Source organism: Electrophorus electricus, chromosome 25 (genome assembly GCF_013358815.1).
Source record: "Electrophorus electricus isolate fEleEle1 chromosome 25, fEleEle1.pri, whole genome shotgun sequence".
Lineage (NCBI taxonomy): Eukaryota > Metazoa > Chordata > Actinopteri > Gymnotiformes > Gymnotidae > Electrophorus > Electrophorus electricus.
The window spans coordinates 7088026-7112184 of record NC_049559.1 but is presented as its reverse complement, the minus strand read 5'-3'; the positions used below and the strand labels follow the sequence as shown (position 1 = coordinate 7112184).

Genomic DNA, 24159 nt, shown 5'->3' with positions numbered 1-24159 from the left:
ACATAATGAATGTTTTTCACACATAATATCCTGCATGCCCTGTTTTCTATGCCTTGATCTTATGACGCATCCAATGTTCAAACAGTACCTTAACAGTCCACCAGGGGTCCCTGTCACTATATAGTATTTCGAATTAACACCTTCCTGTTCTGCCCTTCATTTAGTTACATTCTAGATTGTTTCACTATAGATTTAATAAGTGTACATTTTTAAAACACTGTTTTAACTGCAATTAAGATGTTTGTTTTGACAAGCCACTCACGCAAATGAGTCACATGTTTTAAAGTTACAGCAAGCTCAGGCCGTGCTGTAGTAAGGTGACGTGCTATGGGTGGAGGTGACAATTGCAGTGAGAAGAAGTAAACCACACAAGACTGAGCTGTCAGATGTGGCGCAGTTAACACTTCTTTAGATTGTGTGCAAAAATGGTTGCTTTTCAATTCTGGATGGTATATTATTTCATTTCAAATCAAACTAAGCTACAGTAACAAAACAATCAAAACTTTAACAGATCTGTGCATTGTTTGTTTTGGGGGTTTTTTTGTCCACATTTTACCCTCGCCATCTTATTTTTATGGTTAGTTCTGCTTATATACAATATATAATCTGAATATATAAGGGTTCAGAAATGCCATGTAATATTCTGCTGTAAATTGTATGCTTTTTGGTTTGTGCTTCTGGAGCTGGGCTAATGAAGACAAGGTAGGGCAAGTTTAGTTATATAGCACTTTTCATACATAGTGGCAATTCAAAGTGCATTACATAAAATAGTTGTTATACATAAATAGTACTATTGATTGAAATGTAAAAGATACAATTAAAAACAATTTATTTAAATGGAACAAATAGAGATTTAAATAAACTAAGAACTGAATAAATTAAAAATGAAAATAAAACTGCATTGTAATGCTGAAAATTAAATATTAAAAGTACAGCTTTATAACAGATAAGAGGACAGTGCTTAAACTGAGCTGAAAGCCTGGTCAAATAAGAATTTTTTTTTTTTTTTAATACAGATTTTAAAGGCTTCTAGTGTCAGGACTCTCCTAATATTCTCTGACAACTGGTATCATTTAAAAACAGCATAATAGCTAATTAGTCTTTATTGTGAGCAGGTATAACTAACTCTGTAACAGCTAGCAAGAAATAAATTGCTACCCGAAATGTCCATGCATAGCATTGCAATGACTAGGTATACAAATATATTAAACCTCAGAGACATGGCATAACTCTCATCAGGTGGGACCATGGCTAAAGGTGCATGTTGTCTTGGCAACAGTAAAGCAGGTTCCAGGGAGGGTGGTTAAAATCTTCTCTGTTCCACTTTTCTTTGGTCACCGGTGGCACAGGTAAAATTTAACTGCCTTAGTAGCCATGCACTGCTAAGTAAAATGGTTTGTATCAGTTTCCAGTCACATCAAGAATGCTTTTTTGATATCATGAAAAATGTAAAACAAATAAATAAACACAGAAAGGATAACCCATCAAAAGTCCAAAATGGGCTATTTCTGCTTTTAGATCCGCTCTGTTCTTAAAGCAAGACTATGCTATTATTGCAGCTGTGCCTATTATGACATGAGAAGAACAAGACTGAACAAAGCCAACAATGATTCCCTATATCAAAAACACAAGCTAATGTGAATATGAGTTCCATTCTAAATGTATACCAATGTCCCTGTGTGGTCAGAAAGTGTCGGCGCGACCAGTGTTTCTTACACCTGGTTGAGGAATAGTCCTGCCCTGCACGCCTTAGGGTTCCATGCTTGTCATCAGCTAATTAAAAAGGCCTTGAGGAGAGCGATAGACCAGGACAGAAAAACACTTCATTGTCATGCAAAGTTCAAATTTCGTATTCAGATAGCTACCTTTGGTGTGAAGCGCATTTGCGCCCTCTGCTGGTACAATCGCTGTTTTCTTTTGAAACAGGCTCCTCAAAGAGCAGGTCTCCCCTTGTGTCATCGACAGTTATCATTCGTGATGTCGTCTGGCTGCGCATCTTAGAGACGGCAAAGTTCATTTGGACAATCGAAGGATCTCTTTCATTAGGCTTTGTCTTCATGAATTCTGCTTTTGTGATCTTGGTGCTTTTGTTTCATTCATTTTTTTCCCCCCAAAAGGAACTGAACTTCCTGTCTGTTCAGTCCCCATTGGGGCTACTTGGAAAGAGCTGCCGTCAGGGTCTCACACATTGTTGGGAGTGTTTTGGACCGTAGAGACACCAATCGAGTTTATATTTATGGCACAACAATAGTATATATTTATATAGATTAACATTATAAGTGATTCCATTGGAATTGCTAATATTAAACAAACATCATCACTGGTCACTGTTATAGTACAGAAAAAGGAAAAAAACAGCATTTTTGTGCTTCTGCTTTTATTTGTGTGTGTGTGTGCGAATGTGTGTGTGAATGTGTGTGTGTTCAATGCCATGCTGCCCCTTCATTGAGTATATAGAAACAAGAAGCCCTTTGTTTTGGGTGCCAGACTCAGTGTGGGAAATGCAATATTCTCTCTCTCTCTCTCTCTCTCTCTCTCTCTCTCTCTCTCTCTCTCTCTCTCTTTTGGTCTTTCTTTTTTTGGCGATTATTAACTCTTCAGTGTGATCATGGATCTCGTCCTGGTGACCTGAGACTGATGATGTGCCGATACAAGCTTAGTGCAGGAGGAATGTGGCCTGCCTAGTAATGTCAGTGGCCAACGAAACCTTTCCATGGTTGGCTAAATAATAGGGAACCCCTCTTTCCTTATTGTTTACTCTCTCTTTCTCCAAGGTACTGAAAAGACGTTGATTATGCATCACATCCTGCTGAGGCTGCATTTAATGGTTTCAGTGTTAAACTGTTTTCTACATTCAGAGTGGGGTGAAGAATTATAGCAAGGCATATAGAATAGACCCATTTCCCACAGTCACAGACCTGAGCAACACGTTACAGCTCTTAGTTAGCCTAATGATCACTATTGCACAGATAAGGTGTTGATGAGATCAATAATGTCACTGACAGAGGTTGGCAGAATAACCAGAAATTACTCAAGTAAACATATTGTTACATTAAAATAATATTTACTCAAGTAGAATTAAAAGTAGTTATTTAAATTATTATTATTATTTTAATTATTAAAAAAGGACATATCTAGTAAAAATTCTAATTAAATAGTAAATTTTTTCATCTGATAATATTTAATAACACTGGGAAACTAAATTTTAACTTTTATTGTTCCACAATCCAAACTAGCTGGACCTTATAGAACTTTGTATGCTGAATTTGAATCTTTCTATGTGAATTAGAAATTTTTGATCTATTGTGATAGAGCAATTAAATTTTACATTATTTAATGTTATATATTACATAAATAAGTTATTACACTTAAAATATGTACAAAGGTCCTTTGTTTGATTTTTCACCCATTTGATCTCAGGAACATCACTCCCAGTGTCTAGCAGTAGTCTGCCAACATAGAGGGGCTCCAATTTCCTTACTACAGGCCTAGAAGAAATGCAAGCATACTTAAACAATAACAGCAACAACAAAAAACAAAACAAACAAGAAAACAAAACAACTGCATGATGGAGAAATTCGGAAACATTTTGAATCTGCATAAAAAGAAAGATTGTCATTGTTGAATGGTCTACCACCGAGCAGGACACTTCCACGGTAGACCGTTTGTCTACCTTGTTCCCAATCACCTGAGTACTGACTGGAGACACCTGCTCCTCATCAATGTGTCTCCCTATTTATACACCCGCAGGCCCCAAAGAACAACGCTGTGTATTAGTGGCCAAGAGGACTATGGAGCTCCCTCAGTGCTTCTCAGTGGATTACTTTATCATGTACCTTGATTATGATGGAAAATAAAGAGCATGTTAGCTCAACTTCGCATCTTGCTTCTTCTGTGCCGTCACCGTCACAAAGATAAGAAATAGATACATAGGAAACAAGTATTTTTCTTGCTTGGGACAAAATCTTTTTTAACCAGTGTAATTAAAGCACAGCCTGATTTATGCAACACATTGAAAGCCCATTTCAATGTCCTAAAGATAATTTCTCTTGAAATTAATTTTAATAACCCTCCCAGATCCCATACAGGGATCTTAGTAACCCTCGCAGATCCCATACAGAGATCTTAGTAACCCTCGCAGATCCCATACAGGGATCTTAGTAACCCTCCCAGATCCCATACAGGGATCTTAGTAACCCTCGCAGATCCCATACAGGGATCTTAGTAACCCTCCCAGATCCCATACAGAGATCTTAGTAACCCTCGCAGATCCCATACAGAGATCTTAGTAACCCTCGCAGATCCCATACAGGGATCTTAGTAACCCTCCCAGATCCCATACAGAGATCTTAGTAACCCTCCCAGATCCCATACAGAGATCTTAGTAACCCTCCCAGATTCCATACAGAGATCTTAGTAACCCTCCCAGATCCCATACAGAGATCTTAGTAACCCTCCCAGATCCCATACAGAGATCTTAGTAACCCTCCCAGATCCCATACAGAGATCTTAGTAACCCTCGCAGATCCCATACAGGGATCTTAGTAACCCTCCCAGATCCCATACAGGGATCTTAGTAACCCTCGCAGATCCCATACAGGGATCTTAGTAACCCTCGCAGATCCCATACAGAGATCTTAGTAACCCTCGCAGATCCCATACAGGGATCTTAGTAACCCTCCCACAGTCCAGGTTGTGACAACAAGGGAAGTTGAATGAAATGCACAAAATGTGCATTAAAATGAAAGTTATTTAAAAAGTAAGGGAGGAACACAGATGAATATAATTGAAAGAGTAAGAGTATAAAGCAGCCTCTTTTAAAATAACTCTTAAAAGTGCACTTTATTTATAAGAGTAATGAAGAAAAGGTAATGAAGTAAATGAAGTGTGTTATTACATAGCTGCATTAAAAAATGGAGACATTTCTGACAGTGAGATGTGGTGTGAGAGACTGGAGACAAAGGAAGCTTATCCTCCAGACAAAAAGAGGGACTTCAAAATGAAGTGATACTGGTGGAAAACATGAAAAGAGGAATTTCCAGCTTAATGACAGTTGCGCAGTAGCAAGGCAGGCCAAGGAAGGAGTGATTCGGGGAGAATGAATGTGGTGGATGCACAGAGACAGTAAGCAAATGTGCTATGGAAGTGAAAGAGTCACCAAAGACAGATAAAACAACAGGGAAAATGTAAAAAAAAAATAAATCACACAGGCTCTCTCAGGAAGCCTGCCACCTCAGCTGAAGTGCCACAAGTCCAGGCCTTGTTCTGGTGTTTTGTTTGGCCTTTTTTAAAAAAACCAAAAAAATGCCTTTGCCTTTGAAAAGACAAAAAATAGTTATTATGGCATATTGCCATGTCAGCCTTACTTTCTGAAAGATTTAGAGAGTAATTAGTAAAAATGATAACCTCTGTTTATATTAAAAGTGGTAGAGAGAAAGTAAGAGTAAAAAGGTATAGCAGATCAATGGTAAAGCAGGGCTGTTTGGCATGTTTTAAGCAGCACTCATCTGATAAAGTTTATTTACTGATGTATGTCAGGCTATATGATACTTTATTAACTATTGTAACTATAAATTCATCAAAGCAATCAATCAGTTCAAAAACCTTTATATAGTTTTAGATTGTAGTAAAGTAAACAAGGCTTCTTAAGCCGCTTTTCCTCATGCTATGTTTCTCAATGATGTTGGCCACATCTGACCTAAATGACAACTAGTACTCATCATACCATCGAAAACCTGAAATATGAAATTCCTTTGTTTGCCAATTTTGTATTATCCTCTGAGTACAGAAAGGCAAAATATTTTCCTAGATTTCTTGTCATACTGTAGGAATGGATTATTGTTTTTAAAATACATGTTCAGTCCCTCAGCTGTCAAACATCTATGTGACCTATAGTCCCATTCCTGTTCTAGTTCATTTTGCTACTGTTAAATGGTCTTTGACACTGCATCAAAGCAAGTCAGAAAACAAAAGGTCCTGCTAATCTTGGACAGAGCATTGAATGTCTCCAGCTGCTCCTCTAGGTGGGGATGAAATGCCCTTTTTTTGCAGGTTGTCACTCTGACAGGCCTCTTCTCCCAGTGTGAATAAGGCTGTGTCGTTATCTGCAGGCTGTCTGCAGTATGCCACAGCTCACACGACTCCTAAGCAGAAGTTTCAGGAAGATAAAGGACTGGACAGAGCAGAGATGTCTGAGTGGACGTTCTAAGAAAAGTGCATTCAAGTGCATTAGCACATAAATAGTAAGCATGAATTTTGGCTCATGTAAGGGAAAGGGGTGAAAATAAAATAGGAATCAAGTATTTCAGTATGTTTTGTTGGCATGTATGAGAAAAAAGATGAAGAACAACAGAAATGCTGAACTTTTGATATACATTGATATGGCATCTAAACATTGATATTCTTGCATTGTTTTAGATGATGCTATATTTTCTATTTGGTACATCTTTAAATACCTGTTTTACAGATTGTGATACAATTATAACAATTCTTTTGTACATTGCACATATAATCTAGTTACAGATTATGTTTACCCTTTAAAAAAGGATACTACTATCTAGGCATAGTTAATTTAGATTCTTTTACTGGTCCATTAGTTCAAATTTAATGCCCTTGCTGGTTTTGTTTAAATATGTCCTAAACACAGGTTATCAAACATTTAAATAGATTAAAATATCCGTAGATAAATAAAAAGTATAGCTTGAACTCTTTTTATAGTGGCATTAAAGGCATATTCCTAAGACGTTTTGAGACGATTTCCTCTGTTGTTTTAAAAGGATCTCAATATGTCTTTGTTTCATCCATAGAACAGCTTTTTCATAGGAGCCAGTGCACGTTTGTTTCACCACTTGTAATCCTATACTTTGAGATGCATTGTGTAAACCCAGGTGTAAACAGGGTCATCCAACCTTCTACGAACATCAGGTGATGGAAGCATGCTAGACACTTGAAATGAAATGGCACGCCCATCTTCAGAGTAACCATGACAAAAAGAGCCTACGTAATCGGAGGAGGTGCTCTATATAAAGTTGAAAGTATTGGCGCACTTGAAAAGATTAGAGAGTTGCGGCTGCTACCTTAACGGTGCTTGTTCCTGAAGCTCGTCTAGGCTGCGGCAGTTATTTGGAAGAACGTCCGGGCTTGGTGTGAGAAAGTAGTTCAATTTTGCGAAGAATAATGGGACGCGGAGTAAGTAAAACTATTCTATACTATAAACTATACTATAAACATTCACAAATTCGTCATGTAATATAAGGAATTTGATTAATTTTTGTATAACAAGCCATTCGAAGAGCGACTGTTTTTGCAAGCAGTTGTAATTGGGAGTGATAAAGTTCATAACGTAATAATCCGCAAAGATCCGGGTGGGGTGATATTGTTCAAGGGAAAATAATTTCTTAGCAGTTTTGAAACACAACAATGGAAAAAAATGTAGTTTTTATTCTCTCTCTCTCTCTCTCTCTCTCTCTCTCTCTCTCTCCATCCATCCCTAGATAGACAAAGCCTACATAGGGGTAGGCTATATAAATGTGTAAGCTTAGTTGTCCATCCGTTTGGATGCCTGTAGAAATTATTTTATCATCCATGGCAACAGAACCGTCTCTCAGCATGAAAGAGTTGATGTTTGAGTGCTCAAATAACTTCCATCTGGCTTTGGAATACATACCAACTGCTTGTATTTCAGGCCCTGAGGCGTTTTCTTGGACCACTCTGTAATAGAGGTGTGTGATCCCTATCTAAAGGCTTAATGCATTGTTGATCTTATTAACCTAGTGTGGAGTGATTCATCCTGACCAAAACTTCTGAGACCCTCCAAAGTGACTGCTTTCAAAACCCTCTCAAACCTCACAGGAGACTTTTTAGACTGGAAACAAGACAGTTTCTTGAAAATGGAAACTGTCTAAGCAATTCCTCTAGCATTATGAAACATCTCCTGGAATGTTGTGAATGGTTAATAAGCTTTCTATTTCCACACTTTGGTTTCTGATCCCTGCAAGTATATCTTTAGTTTGGTTGTTTCCAACTTCAGAGTGAACAAGATTTGCATTGAATTTGCACTTATTTGCATTGAAACCACAAGTCACATAGAATACCCATTACACATAATTAATAAGCTTTGCATGTAATAGGTGTTCTATGTCACTTGTGGTTTCAATATAAATAAGTTTTTATCTCATTACTCTTTAATGAGAGTTTTTCTCATTACTCCTCTTCAGCAGTGTGTAGTTTTAGGGCAGTTTTAGGATTCATGTGATCCACTGTTTCCTAGACAGCCACATCCTACTCTGGCACACCTTCATGTCAAGCACAAAGGTGATAAAAAGCAAACAAACAAAAAAAAACTGTAAGCCTTATCCTTGCAGCAACAATGGTGCTAAACTCTTTCTGAACAGAGAGTTGAATAAAACATGAGAGTAAAGCTTTATCCATCCCATCTGGATCTGTGCAACACTCCCAGGTGTCTAGAGAGGAGTCAGTGGTCAGACATTAATGTATAATGATGTTCCTCATTGTCCTCTTGGGAGGAGTGGCAGAGAGATTAATGAAAAGAGAGATGACTTTTCTGTCTAAAGGGTTCTGGTACTTCTTGCCATTACTGGTTTCATTTGGCAGGACACCAGGTTGACATGGTGTCTGCATGTGTTCCCTGTTAGCACATGTTGCTAGATTAATTGTTAGTATCAGTTTCTTACTCATTGGCTGGACTACTTAAGATTGCTGAGTTAACTTGTACGACAATTACATAAACGGATTATTACCTCAGAGATGACACCATATAGCCTAGGCTTACAATAGCATTTGAGAGAACTAGCGCCATAGTCCACCATATTAACATACTATCATAAATGCTAATATAATCTTCAAACATTTTCACAGATTTTACAAACATGTTGTTTTACATCACAAAGGCATTGTAACATAAAATATCAAGATGATAACAGGATGGCAAACCTATGGGCATATGTAGGCCAATGGTCTAGCACAACATTCTGGGGCCTCACTGCAAGAGGCAGGGTGGAGGACTTTTTACATTTTTATTATTTTTTTAAATTTACGATCAGCTCCTCGGGGCCTCCACAATTCAAGGCCCCTCTGCTGTGTGTGCCCTGCATGCCACTCCCCTGTGCTACTGATGTAGGCCAAGATGAAAAGACTGACTGCATTTCCGGATGAGCAACTCTCATCTGAACTCAAGTCACGTAAACACAAGCTTCTCAAATATTAATGAAGACCAGAAGAGGGCGCTAAAACCATAGGAAATGCACCAAGTCCCTAATTTCTTTTCTCATATAGGGATCAAACACCCCTTCTGGAGTAGTATTACATGCTTTTTGCATCACTGGAGGGCAACTCTGGATCAGTGGACACAGGAACCAGTGAATGACTTCTGCCATCAAGGTGGTGAGAACTTCATGAGAGAGCAGTAGCATGGCAACTAAAATTCAAAGCGTGACACCAATCATTCAAGAGCCTCCCATATGAGATGAGTGTGGTGTATTAAAGGTCCATGAGCACCTTTTTGAGCTGAGGAAAGCTTGGATCTCAGGATCGTCCATGCTGATGTTTAACTCCCTGCACTAATGAAGTTGGTTCCGCAGTCTGATCTAAGAACCTTGGAAGGGCCTCATATGATGAAAACCTTCATAAGGCATTATTAAAGCTTGAGATGGACAAGGTCCTATGAACAGTTCGCAATCCCAGGCAAGTAAATAGCACTGCCCAACGTTTGTTCTCTGCCATTTCCCCTCTAGTCCGTCGTGAGACAACACTTCATGGACCGAGGACATCTAGGCTGACTGGTGAAAGAGGGCTCCATAACAAGTCTATCCACAGGTAAGTCGGCCATCTTTTTGCTCCTCAGGCTTTCTTTGGAGTGGACGGCACATGACTCATTCCCAAATCACACTGGAGACGTCTTTGCAATGATTATCCACACACCAGCAGAGCAATGTGCTTCTTAAGTGAGATGACAACCCTGGTGTGCAACATCTTGGCGGTACTGTCTCAAGCAAAATTGAGACGTGATGTTTCTTGGGGAGTATAACCAGATTTCACTCTTCATATGGAAGGTCAACTAAAAATACCTGGCTGCCTACCTTCAGCATGAAAGGATTCAAATACCACAATGGACTTGTTTTGGACACTTGTTCTCCTTATAGTAGTTTTTTGGACTTCTTACTTTGGACATGTATACTCTGGATGATTTGCAGTTTGGCTTGTGTTTGTGGGCTTTTGGGGTTTTGTTTTAAAACCCTGAAGACCTTGGACCTCCCTGCCACAACGATGAGCTTCCTTCCTCATATCAGACACATCCAGCAGGAAAAGCATTCAAAGCTAAGTGGACTGAAGTTTACCAGTGGTTTTAGTTGGGAAATAATCCACTTCTGTGTGAATCTTGGTGTCATGCTCTGGTTCAACAAGGTCAAACTTAGTTGGTGCCACTGGTGAAGACAACTGTTTATGAACTTGCTTCAGAAAGGGCCCGATTGCTTCAGAAAGGGTCCAATTAAGCAGCTTGTTTGTTGCAACAGATTTCCTAATTTGGTCTCAATGTGAAGTCAGCTAGATTGTTGACTATTGAGACATGGTGCTACTGTGTGAGTGTAGAGGACTTCCTCTTCTTGAAATTCTGTTATATAGATATACAACATTAAAACTTTCTTGAAATATTATGGATGTATACTAACTTGATCTTGCTGTATATGTAATACTTTACATCTTGAAACTCAAGATCCATTTCTTGGCAAATGAGCTCTGCCATTGTCACAGCAAGAACTGCAGCACATAGCTCCAATTATGGTATCATGTGTGCAGTTTTCCATGCTAGCATGACTTTTCCCATGATTAATCCAGTGAGGTACTCTCCCATTTCCCTGGTAACTTTTATGTAGAGAACAGTAGGGAACAATTGATGATAAGGCGTTAGAAATATGTAATGTTCTCTGTGCTGTGTTAAGGACAGAGACAATAAAACATGAGGTCTGGCGATTATGTAAAGCTCTACCTACAAAAGGGAGTATTTCCATGTATTCTATTGCTTTTCTTTGACAAACTGAAAATGATTGTCCCAGTCATATGGTTCTTTAATATGCTCTCAAATTAAGGCTTTCCCTTGGAGAGTAATGGGATCCCAATAATTCATATAAACTATTTAGAGTAGAGGGAACACCTTGATTAGTGAAGTCTTTCCTTCCTAAAGACTTAGAAAAAGGCTCCAGCTCAAATCAAGACTACACTGAAGGAGAGGTTTAGCCCCCAAGTCCACGACTTTCAGTTCCTTTGCGCATCAGTTGGGAACATCTATTACCTCACTACTGTTTGGAGCAATTTTGTGAAGCCATAAATTGGACTCATCTACCAACTTCTATCTTTTTTGTAGGATATTTTGTAGGCCTCTGTTTTGATGGGGAGCGAAATTAGATCGTCAACATAAGTTCCTGGTGATGAACTTCTTTGCATCTTTACTGTGTGTTCTCTTACTTGAGCAAATCTTCTTAGCCCATAAACTGCCACAGCTGGTGAGGGGCTGTTTTGGAACATGTGCACCTTCCTGCAAGATCATTATTCTCTGTACCAGAGGAAATTAAGATAATTGCGTTGGTCTTCCCTTACAATAAAATAGTAGAACATCTGTTCCACATCATCTGATATTACTATGGCCTCCTTTTGAAATTGCATCAAGACACCAACAAGAGTGGTGTTTAATTCTGGGGCACTTAAGAGGACATCACTGACACACCCTCATACTTGGCGCTTGAGTCAAAGAATACTTTGTCTGGAATCTTTTATATGGTATACTCTGAACAATGGAGCATATCAGCACTCTCTTTCAGGCTATCTCCACTTATTGATTGTCAAGTACCTTTTGCATAAAATTAACAAAGTGATCTTTTTATATCTGCTTTCTTGTCAAGGTTCTCTTTAAGGGTGTAGTGCCATTAAGTGCCAGCTCTTGATTGTTTAGTAGTCGCTCCCTGTGTGTTACAAAGGGCATGGGTGCAACCTAATAATGTGACTCATCTTGATGCATCTCATCTTGCATAATTGTGAGTAAACATTAATCTTTTAGTGAAGGTGCCTTTCATTGTCTTCCTTCCTGATGAACACTGTGTCACCAAGGAGGTCTGGCAAATCAAATCAAAACTTTTGAGATTGGTGGTAAGGAGCTCTATGGTTTTGTATGGTGCTCAGTAGCTTGATTTGTAGATGGTTTTTCTTTTACATGTATGCTGTGCATGGACTGAGTAATGGTCTCCCATTAAACAGCACGTTGGTGTTATCAGAGGTTGGCTTGTGTGTGCATCCCAAACCAGACATCTGACATCAGAGCTGAGGTCAAGGTGTTGGGAGAATGGTACATCCTGCAGCGTGTTGTGCTGCTTTCTCAACACACCTCTAAGAGCAGAATTTGTGACTTAGCATCAGTGGATGGGATTTTGTGCACAATGGCCTGTGAGTGAGAATAGTGGTGTGCCACCTCTGGAGAGGGTATCCTGGACCGGTCGTCCGAAATCGTCACATTCCAGCAATGGAGGAAGAGGCACCTTCATATGACCACCATTGGACTCTCTCATGTTTGGCTCTCCTTCCTTCCATTTCCATGATGCCTGAGCATGTTTTGAGTGTATAAGGATCTATGCTTCCTTTAACACTAAAGAGGTCAAAACAACTCTGAACAAGTTTTGATCTGCCCTAATGGGCACACCTTAGCTAGGGAGATCCCAAACAGCCTATCCATTCACCTACTGTACAATTCTTAGCTAGGTATTTGGTTGATATTTGTTTTGTTCTGTTGACTCTTCCCTCATCCTCATAGCTTCACCCCCCTTCATATCGTTCCACATCTCTGTCCTATTTTTGTCAGGATCTCCCTGCCTATATATACTCTTCATGAGGCAGTGGTAACTCAGTGGTTAAGGTACCTGACTATTCATCAGAAGATTGCAATGGTGGGGTTTTAACTTGCAAAGTCGCTACTGTTGTGCACCTGAGTTAGGCCCATAACCCTCAGTTGCTCAAATTGTATTGGTCATAATTGTAAATCGCTTTGGATAAAAGCATCAGCCAAGTGCTGTAAATGTTTGGTCTTTTGGTTGCTGATTATTGTTTGTATGTTCTCCTGTGAGTCTTCACGCCAATATGCTTGTAAATGTATCATTATTGTTTCCTCAATGCTTTGTATTGTCATTGTTAAAGTGCTTAAATGTCTTTTTACTTTTGCTTTATTAAAATTACTCACAAATCCTCGCACTTGCGTCCTGCCTTGTTTATCACAATGTTCTTCTCTTTCAGGTATGCCTTCCTCTCCTCAGGAGGCTTGGTGTGACACTTTGAGAGGTTGTGGATTCTTATGGAGGGGACATAGCTTGACTGGAAACATGTCAGATTCCCTTGCAGCTGACTCATGTGGGACATCTTGATTTTCTCACTGATATCTGTTCTGTGGTTGTTCTTCACAGGCCTGTCAACTTTCCCAATGCCCACTGACATAAAGGAGAAGCTGGGATCATTCCTGATTCATGCTTGCTCTTGTGTATGAATTTAGAAAAGACAGAGAATGGTGGAAATATAACAGTTATATTTTTTGAACTTGGATGAACTTGGACATCCATTTTTCTTGTAGTGTATATGGTAGCTTCTATATGATGGGATTAACTCCATGCACTATATCCAGGAAGGTGAGACCAGGTGAGTGTTCTTTAGCAACTTCTAATTCAAGTAAGAGGTCTCCAAATTCTCTCAGCTTGCCATTCTTTCTGGCAGATATTTTTGGAAAGTCTTCAGTTTCCATGAAGAGGATATATTCGATCACCTTGGGAGCTCCATATGTTTCTTCCAAGAGCTACCAAACAATTATGAGGCCTGTGATGTGATGTTATGAACTTATACACAGCTGACCCTCATCGCCTGCTCTGCTAACTGTGACCATAGCAATTTAATGAAGAGATCAAGTTCCTCTATGACTCTGGTCACTTTCAAGAAGGAGGATTTCCATACGTGGTAGTTTTGTGGCTCATCAAATTTGTGACAAATAAACCAAATGTGACAAACCAAACTTGAAATTTCTGTAAAGTAGCTGACACATTCTCATCTCATTAAATATTTTTGCTACATCTGTCACAGTGGTTGTGTCATGATGGGCAGCTATCGATGATCTGAATGGTCCATGATGGTATGATGGACCTGTGTTTGTTGCTAACGGAATGACTCCTGAGTAAAGAGTGATTGCTTGGAGGGCATCACTCACTAGGCTCCTGATGTGCATGGATCTTCTTCGAGCTTCCTTTGTGTTGAGCTGGCCATGTGACTGTATTCTCCTTTTGAGTAACATGACACTGACTATATGGTGTTTGCTGCAGTCTGTATCAGTTGTTCGTGAATACAGTTGACTGTCAACATGTTCTAGGACTCTTTGCTTGTCCACAGAGGTGGTTGGAAGTTGCTAATTTTTGAGGGACTATAGTTCCTCATCCTGAGCAGCGGCTTCTAAAATCTTTGCCTCAGTTGATGTGGCAGAAACCATTTTCTTCATCTTAAGGACATGCAGTTGAGCTTGAATATGCACTTGTTTTATAGCTTCTGCATTTTGCTCAGCATAGGTCAATTGCGCTTGTGCAGCTTCTGCTTTTGCATGTGCTCTGGGTGCAGCAACACTTGCTGATGACCTACTCAAATGTTTTGATGAGCTAGAACAATGCGATCTTGTTTCAAGAAACTCAGAACAAACATCCACGTCTGGGCACTGCATCTGCTGGGTTTGCGATTCGAGATTTGATGTGTCTGACATGATGTATGCAGTAACTGTTCTCATATGATTCTATTCTCTGAGGTATACCCTCTCTATACTGTTCTGTCCTCAATTGAAAATATAACTGGTATGCAGCTATCCAGTTAGGAAGGCAGCAAACAATAGTGACTGTCAGATTTTTTTTTTTTTTTTTCTTTTTCCCTGTGTTGCTTCTGTTCTCAGCATATTAGAGTTCCCTTTGTCTCTCTTTGTTGTAAAACAAATACACAAAGGACAATACATAGTATCAGTTTCTTACTAATGAAGTATACATTGGCTGGCCTACTTAAGATCACTAAATATCAAGCTTACAACATAGGATGGCAAACTTACAGGAATATGTAGGCCAAGATTTCACCAAATAAAGACTGTTACTGCATTTCCAGAGGAGTAGCTCACAACTGAACTTGAGTCACGTACACACAAACTTTTCAAATATCAGTGAAGACCAGAAGAGGAAATGTCCCAAGTCCCTAATCCCATTAAAGCATTACCAGAACATTTCCACTCATGTTAAAAGAGGTAGATGTGCCCATAGTGATCCTTATACTATACCCTTGAAAGCCCATGAAAACTGACATTGATGCAGTGTGTTGTTTGATGTACCCTTAGTATAGGTAACTGTGGATACTAAGTCCTGATCTTTTCCCAGCACTCTGGTGGTTTGTTGCCATCTTTCCAGGGTGTGTTCCACCTTTCTAATCACTGTTACGTGCTCCCCTGCAAATACATTTTAATTTCTGAGAATGTAGCAATAGCCTTATTTCATAAACTTCTTTAATTTGGTGCCACGTAATGCCACACGTAAAGAGTAACCACATTAAAGAACACTGGACACTTACTTTGCTCTAAATCATGTGCATAATCTGTCACAGAAGGGGCGTGATTATGAGCTGGCAGCAACATCGGAGCAAGGTGTGAAGAAAAAGAAGAAGGAAAAGAACATGGATGATCTAAAAAAGGAAGTGGATTTGGTAAGCATTTAGTTTTGCTACACTGGCTTAACATTTGACACAAATTTGAAAATTGATGGTTTCCATTGATTATTTTTGTAAAGGATGATCACAAGCTGAGCACAGAAGAGCTTCAACGTAAATATGGTACAGACTTGAGCAGGGTAAGTTGATGATCTTTATTGGTGTGTATTTATATCCTTGCGTAAAACTTCAAATTAATATTACCATTTGACCATGTGCTTGACAATACCAATACCTAAGTTTTAGTTTTATTGTGTTCTCCAACACAAAAGCTCTAATTTTCATGTATTTATTTTATTTACATTTCTCTTGCATGGAATATAGAATAAAGAAAATTCTTCCCCTTCATTCCAATTTTCTCTCTTTCCATTAAACTTTATCCACCCATCCATCTGTCCATATACCTATTCCAGGGCCTTACACATACCCGCGCAGAAGAAATCTTTGCTCGTGATGGCCCAAATGCCCTCAGTCCTCCTCCTGTTACACCAGAGTGGGTGAAGTTCTGTAAGCAGATGTTTGGAGGCTTTTCCCTACTGCTGTGGACTGGTGCTGTTCTCTGCTTCATTGCTTATGGCATTCAAGCCGCAATAGAAGATGAGCCATCTAGTGATAATGTGAGTGCAAAACACTAATAACTTTAGTATTCATTTGTTAATTATTAGAATGTTAATTTTGTATAACCATTTGCTGCCTCCAATACAGCTGTATTTGGGGGTTGTGCTATCTGTTGTCGTCTTCATCACCGGTTGCTTCTCATACTACCAAGAGTCCAAGAGCTCTAGAATCATGGACTCCTTCAAGAACTTGGTGCCCCAGGTAAAGGTGTCCTTCATACTGGGGAGTGAATGTAAAGCCTTTTTTAAACATCATTTTGCTATGCTTAAATCAGGGATTCTTTTACTTAATAGGAATCTTGATGTGATGATGGATCTGCATAATTTTTAATCTTACTCCATTTGTTTAGTGTAGGAAAGAAAACAAAATGCATTAATATTGTGTAATATATATATATATATATATATATATATATATATATATATATATATATATAAAATTTGACTCACTATCTAAATGCAGGCTTATATTATATATGGTCTGATAGAGGCTGCAACTATTAGGTCTTTATAGAGTGTGGAGAGGAATGTTGCTTGTGGAGAGGAATGTTACTTGAAAAGTTTTAGGGTACTTTTTTATGGTACTGTTTACTGAGAATGTCTGTTTACTCCAAAATAACCTTTTATGATGAGTGACAAGAATCGTGACAAATTATATAGAACTAGTCAAATTAGCTGTAGTTTGTAATGGAATTGCTCTGGTAAAAACATCTTCCAGCAAGCTCTGGTTATCCGTGGAGGTGAGAAAAAGCAAATATGTGCTGAGGATGTAGTGGTGGGTGATCTGGTGGAGGTGAAGGGTGGAGACAGGATCCCTGCAGACCTGCGTATCATTTCTGCAAATGGCTGTAAGGTGGGTTATTTGTGATCATTTTGCACTCCCTCAGATTGGAATTTAAATCTTTAAACTCTGCTGTAGATCCTTCACATCCAAGACTCTACAAATTATGTTCTTGTGCTTACCTCATAGGTTGACAACTCCTCTCTCACAGGAGAGTCAGAACCTCAAACTCGATCTCCAGAATTCTCTAATGACAACCCTTTGGAAACTAGGAACATTGCTTTTTTCTCTACCAACTGTGTGGAAGGTACTGCAAGTTGCTGGTAATTATGGTGGTATAGTCCATGAAGTCTCTTGGGCAGCTGTATAATGTGTCCAATCTGGATACATTGTGATTTACCTTCAGGAACTGCAAGAGGTATTGTCATCAACACCGGGGACCGCACTGTCATGGGCCGCATTGCCACTCTCACCTCTGGTCTTGAGGTGGGCCGGACACCCATCTCCATTGAAATCGAACACTTCATCCACCTCATCACGGGTGTGGCAGTCTTCCTTGGAATAACATTCTTTATCCTGTCAATTATCCTGGGCTATAGCTGGCTCGAAGCTGTTATCTTCCTAATTGGAATCATTGTGGCAAATGTACCCGAAGGTCTTCTTGCTACTGTTACTGTGAGTAAAACACAAATTCTGTAAACATGACGAAAAATAGTATTTTTTAAGTTGCCCCTCTTCTGTGAATTCTATACTGGGCTTAACTCTGAACTCCTCTGTTTTGGCCTCTTTTATCTATCTCATCAGGTGTGTCTCACACTGACGGCTAAACGCATGGCCAAGAAAAACTGCTTGGTGAAGAATCTTGAAGCTGTGGAAACCCTAGGCTCTACCTCAACCATTTGCTCAGACAAGACTGGAACCCTGACCCAGAACCGCATGACTGTGGCCCACATGTGGTTTGACAATCAGATCCAGGAAGCTGACACCAGTGAAAACCAGACTGGCGTTGCCTTTGACCGCTCGTCAGCCACCTGGACCAGCCTGGCACGCGTTGCTGGGATTTGCAATAGGGCCGTGTTCTTAGCAGACCAGAATGATGTTCCTATTCTAAAGGTAATTTTAAAGCACAATGACAGAGTATTGTGTATTAGTTTATTAAACCAGTATTGGTTGTCAGTAAGCAAACTGGTGGTTGTCCTTTTTGTAAGCTGCATGGAGCATATAGCAAAAACCATCAGAAACTTGCTGTAGTAACTCGTTTGATTATTGTTTGAATGACAATGAAAATTATTAACCAAATTTACTGTAATGTGTATGTAGTACTTCACTGATAGGCTTATCATTTTCACAGAGAGATGTTGCAGGAGATGCCTCGGAGTCTGCCCTCTTGAAGTGCATTGAACTTTGTTGTGGATCCGTGAAGGCCATAAGAGATAAATACTCAAAAGTTGCAGAAATCCCTTTCAATTCAACTAACAAATACCAGGTTGGTTCGATGAACACAATGCTCTAAGCGGCTGTATTTTTTTTCTTTTAAGCAATGTTAATGTATTTTGACTTTTCTCTTAATTTAGCAATAACTAATTTTCTAAAATGATCTTTCTTATACCTTATATAAAATGATAATAGAATCATACAGTTTAACCATGTGGCATGGTCAAACACCTCAAAATGCTGTTTGAGAGCATTTGACTTGCAAATGATTTATTTGCTTGATTGCATGAGGGATCACATGCCATCAGAAGAGACCGGGATGCTATCATCTTTCATTGCTTATAAGAATGTGGACATTTTAGATTAGGACATGTTCTTGGGGACATTTCTTAGAGGGCATGTAGAAGAGTTGATATTCTCAGCACTCCTGCTTAAGGGTGTGCCATTCAGGGCGTAATCTTATTTACATGATTTAGTTCAAAGGATGAGCACTTTACCTGGATGATATACTTTCCATTTAATAAGATTAAATTGAAAATAAAATTTGGTGTATAAAACGCCTTTTTTTTTGGTTTGAATCTAGGTCTCTGTGCATAAGAATGCAGATACTACATCCAAGGCCAAGTATATACTTGTAATGAAAGGAGCACCAGAAAGAATACTGGAACGTTGCAACAACATTCTGATGCATGGGAAAGAGATGCCTCTGGATGATGAGATGAAAGATGCCTTCCAAAATGCTTATATGGAACTTGGGGGCCTGGGAGAGAGAGTCTTGGGTAAGTGTGTGTGTGTGTGTGTGTGTGTGTGTGGGGGGGGGGGGGGGTGTTGGCATTTATTTATTGTAATTCCATGACTAACAACTGATTATTTTGCCACCAGGATTTTGTCACCAATACCTTCCTCCAGAAGAGTTCCCAGATGGCTACAACTTTGACACGGAAGAGGTGAATTTTCCCACTAAGAACCTCTGTTTTGTTGGACTAATGTCCATGATTGATCCCCCTCGTGCAGCGGTACCAGATGCTGTGGGCAAATGCAGGAGTGCTGGAATCAAGGTATGGCACCTGCTGTCAAGGTGTGCCTTCTGAAATTCATTATATTAATGCTATAATTTGAATTAAACTTGAGTATATCCTTTCTCAGGTTATCATGGTCACTGGTGACCATCCAATCACAGCTAAGGCCATTGCTAAAGGTGTTGGAATTATCTCTGAAGGCAATGAGACTGTTGAAGACATTGCTGCACGCTTGAATATTCCTGTTGCTGAGGTTAATCCCAGGTATGACTATACTTGTTAAGATCCTATACACCAGTACACAAGTTTGCCATGCTCCCAGAAACTAATTCATAAATGTACATCAGTATTTCTGAATAGCCGACTTGTAAGTGCATTGCTCATGTTTATATAAAAAAAAGAGCTCAGTTAAAAAAAAAATGTGTATATATATACATGTATAGCATTAAGAGAAATGCCTAAGACCAGTTGTCATGGCTAACACAATAAATTACTCATTACGCCTCTTATAATGACTTAAAACAAATTAACTCCTTTTATTTCAGAGATGCTAAAGCATGTGTGGTCCATGGTGGTGATCTTAAGGAGCTTAGCTCAGAACAGCTTGATGAAATCCTGAGACACCACACAGAGATCGTCTTTGCTAGAACATCACCACAGCAGAAACTGATTATTGTTGAGGGGTGTCAGCGTCAGGTAATAGACTTTACTCCTGCATATCTCATATTTGTTTCTTTGCTTGGTCTTCCTTATGGGGTAATCTACCTAGGGACATGCTACTTTTTTGCATAGGCTACATAACACTGTAAATCCTATTCAAACCTAATTTTTGTGCCACAGGGAGCAATTGTGGCTGTTACTGGTGATGGTGTGAATGATTCTCCTGCACTGAAGAAGGCTGACATCGGGGTTGCTATGGGCATAGCGGGCTCTGATGTTTCCAAGCAGGCTGCTGACATGATTCTTCTTGATGACAACTTTGCATCTATTGTGACTGGCATAGAAGAAGGTACAAGGCATGTGTTGGCATGGTATTTGCCACATCCTGTCAAGAATTCTGTCTTTCTACTGAGGTTTTTCCCTGTTCAGGCCGGCTGATCTTTGACAACTTGAAGAAGTCCATTGCCTACACTTTGACAAGTAATATACCTGAGATCACACCATTTCTGTTCTTCATCATCGCCGATATCCCTCTGCCACTTGGAACTGTCACCATTCTATGTATTGACCTAGGAACAGACATGGTCAGTCTAAAGCTTCTGAATGCTACCTCTCTCTGTTAAGTCACTTTGTTAGGATGCCATCTAAAATCTTTTTTGTTTAAGGTCCCAGCTATTTCCCTGGCCTATGAATCTGCTGAAAGTGATATCATGAAGAGGCAGCCTAGGAACCCCCATACAGACAAATTGGTGAATGAAAGGCTCATCAGTATTGCATATGGCCAGATAGGTATGGATGCTGTTACTGAGGTTTGATGTCTCTTTTCTTTAACTTGTTGAATATTGCTGTTCCAGTTGGTTCCAAACTCCAATTGGTCCCCTGAGTGTTTGATTATGAGGAGCATCTCATAGTTTTTGCATGCGTTAGTGGTCCTCCTTTACCAAATGTGAAAAAGAAATGACATGCAAAGGTTTATGTATCTCTATATTATTGTTCCACATTGTCCTTAGGCATGATACAGGCACTAGCTGGCTTCTTCACATATTTTGTGATCCTGGCTGAAAATGGTTTCAAGCCAACAATCCTACTTGGAATCCGTACGAAATGGGATGACAAGCATGTCAATGATCTTGAGGACAGTTATGGGCAACAGTGGGTAAGTTGAGCTCTTTCACCTAGAGTGGGAATTATAAAAATTTCTGCATTGTGTGGAATTTTGGTAATTTTCTTGCTTATTTTTAGACATATGAACAGAGAAAGACTGTGGAGTTCACCTGTCACACAGCCTTCTTCGCTAGCATTGTGGTTGTGCAATGGGCTGATCTGATCATCTGCAAGACGAGGAGGAACTCCGCCTTCCAGCAGGGAATGAAGTAAGTCATGTAGATTCAACAGTGATGCCATGTCTTGGCATATCAACTAGGCTTAAACTATAATATGAGAGGATATTTTCCCAGGTATTCCATAGATAAAAATTTTTTTTTTCCCCCTTCAGAAATAGAATCCTCATTTTCGGACTATTTGAGGAAACGGCTCTTGCATGTTTCATGTCATACTGCCCAGGGATGGATGTGGGTCTGAGAATGTATCCACTCAAGTAAGCAGATTTAATGCTTGCTATTATAAAAATTTGTAGCTTTGCTATACAATTGATTCTTTTGATATGTTGAATTATTCATTCCTCCTCTAGACCCACCTGGTGGTTGTGTGCCTTCCCATACTCTTTGCTCATCTTCATCTATGATGAAATTAGGAAGCTCCTTATTAGGCGCAATCCTGGAGGTAAGTGTCAACATTTGCGTGTATGACTTTTAATATCTAACATAACAGTCATGGTAAATTCATTTTTTTACTCCTTTTTGTTTAGGTTGGGTGGAGCGAGAGACATACTACTAGAACATCGTTTGAGTCTTTTCGATGTTTTGTTGTTTTTCTTTGTATCGTGGTCTAAATGCTTTGTTGCTTTTCGATTTCTAATCTCTACAAATTGCAATGCTAATATATCAAAACATGGCATATACATGATTTTTAACTGTCTAATATGAATTAAACTGAGTCTGAGCCCATTTCTTTCATCCAAATTACTTAGTTGCCTCATGTGTGTGCGTTGATGTATATTCATACATTTTAGTTTTACTCCCTTTTCAGCATTCTCACTTAAGACTCACACTTTTATGAGCTGGCTCTTTGCCAGGTTGAAATAGAAAAAGGAAGAGAAGTAGGCATGGATACCACCCAGGAACTCTGAACGATTTCATTTGCAGCAAGGGACCTCTTTGTATGATGTGGAGGTGCTCGAATGTTCCATGACGCCACTCAGCTTGTGCTCCTTTCATTGGCTCCATTCATTCATCCGGGCCACATTTGAATGCAAAGCCACCAAGTTGTTCAACTCGGCTCCTACGGACAGACAGTGGCGCCTCATTCACTCAGACTCGAGAAGACGAGGATTTTCGGTTGTTTATGATTTTGTATTATCCACATACACAGATATTAAGATATATTGATGCAGGAGACATAATTTCTGATAAATGTTCTGTCGTTCGGTACCCTTAATTGTGACGTGTGTCAGGAAATGTTCTAGAGACAGCAGATGGAATGAACTGGGATGCATGATATATTGAAGAGGAATGCTAAAGAAAGTGGGGCTGTTTCTTCGCCTGAGGGACTCATTGATGTAATTGTCTCAGCTTTCAACTCCACACCAGTCACTTAGCAATCTTATTTTAATGACTAAAGCATTAGAAAGTCTGGATTTTGATTGTTTTATTTTCCTTTGATGAGCAGTGTTTCCTAATTTTTCAGGTTTTTTTTTTTTTTTTTTCCTTAGAAGTGGTTTGGCTGGACTCACCGACTTAGCTCCAGTGTGGGTGCCAAAGTGCACCATGATGCATTTCTTAGGCCTGCAGCCGTTGGGAGCCTCAGCTCATGTTCAGAGATGCTTGCATTGTGCTCCTGTGAAAATTGACTTGGCAAGAACAATGACATGCAGCAAGTCAAGCAAGAGTGGGAATTTTACTGGACTAAAAACTGGTGCTGGGTTCTGCTGCCCCTGCTTTCCGTATCAATAATGCAACTCTATCATAATTGCTCAATGCCAGAACTTTGCATTTCAATCACAAGCTCATAATAAATGGCCCATTTTTCAGCCTGTTTACAGTAGCTATTTGCCTTTTCATGCAAGTGAATGAAATATATAATCACACTCTAGGCATAAAAATGGAACACAGTTCTGAAAAGCTAATAAATTAATCATTCACAACTGTGTTAATAGATTATACAGATATCCATGTGTTTATCTGAAGTCTTTATACAAAATATTAATAATATGCAAAACACCAAAAAAGTACATTAAGGGTAGACCTAGTAGGACAACTGCTTAATTCACAAACCCTGATATTTTTTCCAGGTTCTTACAGTATGTGATGGAATGTCTGTAAATGTGCTGCCATAAAGCACAAGCATTTGTGAGCTGCCAGTTGAAATGCATCAAATGGATAAAAGGGTGTCTGCCATGGGTTGTAATTGTACAATAAAATGTATTGGTCCTGCTACAAATAATTAATTTGTTAATTGACCTTGTTACCTCATATTCACTCTGAAACACTTGGGTTGTTACATGCATGTACAATAATGATTCAAAAAATGTCATGTCCAGAGACCTTTGTTTTTGTATTTGAAAAAGAAAAATACTTGGCATCTGTTGTAGATATCTGAGTCTGAACCATGCATAAGTGGAAGAGAGTCTGCAACACTATTTTAAATAGAACTCAGGCCATCACGGAACATCAACCCTGAGGGTACAATTGTGAAGCTGTAGCTTTACTCCATGGGATATAACTCTCTTTCCCTCTTTTTTCCTTATCTCTCAGTCACATTCCTG

At 39.3% G+C, this 24159-nt stretch overlaps 1 protein-coding gene across 4 annotated transcripts; it reads left to right on the top strand.

Annotated features, from left to right (window-relative positions):
• The first annotated feature begins 7071 nt into the window (after positions 1–7071).
• Positions 7072–23837, top strand: atp1a1b (ATPase Na+/K+ transporting subunit alpha 1b). Of its 4 annotated transcripts, none has more exons than XR_003409528.2 (23): positions 7072–7188; positions 15664–15762; positions 15846–15905; positions 16179–16382; positions 16471–16584; positions 17101–17235; positions 17353–17470; positions 17570–17838; positions 17968–18276; positions 18515–18649; positions 19181–19376; positions 19480–19655; positions 19744–19880; positions 20162–20312; positions 20457–20625; positions 20706–20860; positions 20942–21065; positions 21287–21432; positions 21519–21649; positions 21772–21873; positions 21967–22058; positions 22144–22953; positions 23107–23837. XR_003409528.2 is itself a non-coding variant. In XM_026996184.2 (23 exons), the coding sequence occupies exons 3-23, from the start codon at positions 15733–15735 to the stop codon at positions 22170–22172; spliced, it is 2982 nt and encodes a 993-aa protein (XP_026851985.1). In that variant the 5' UTR covers positions 7072–7188; positions 9753–9834; positions 15664–15732; the 3' UTR covers positions 22173–23837. The 4 variants fall into 4 exon arrangements, 3 of the variants coding, with proteins under 3 accessions (XP_026851985.1, XP_026851993.1, XP_026851976.1); XM_026996184.2 differs by adding an exon at positions 9753–9834 and having other exon boundaries at positions 22144–23837; XM_026996192.2 differs by adding an exon at positions 7685–7721 and having other exon boundaries at positions 22144–23837.
• Positions 23838–24159: the final 322 nt, after the last annotated feature.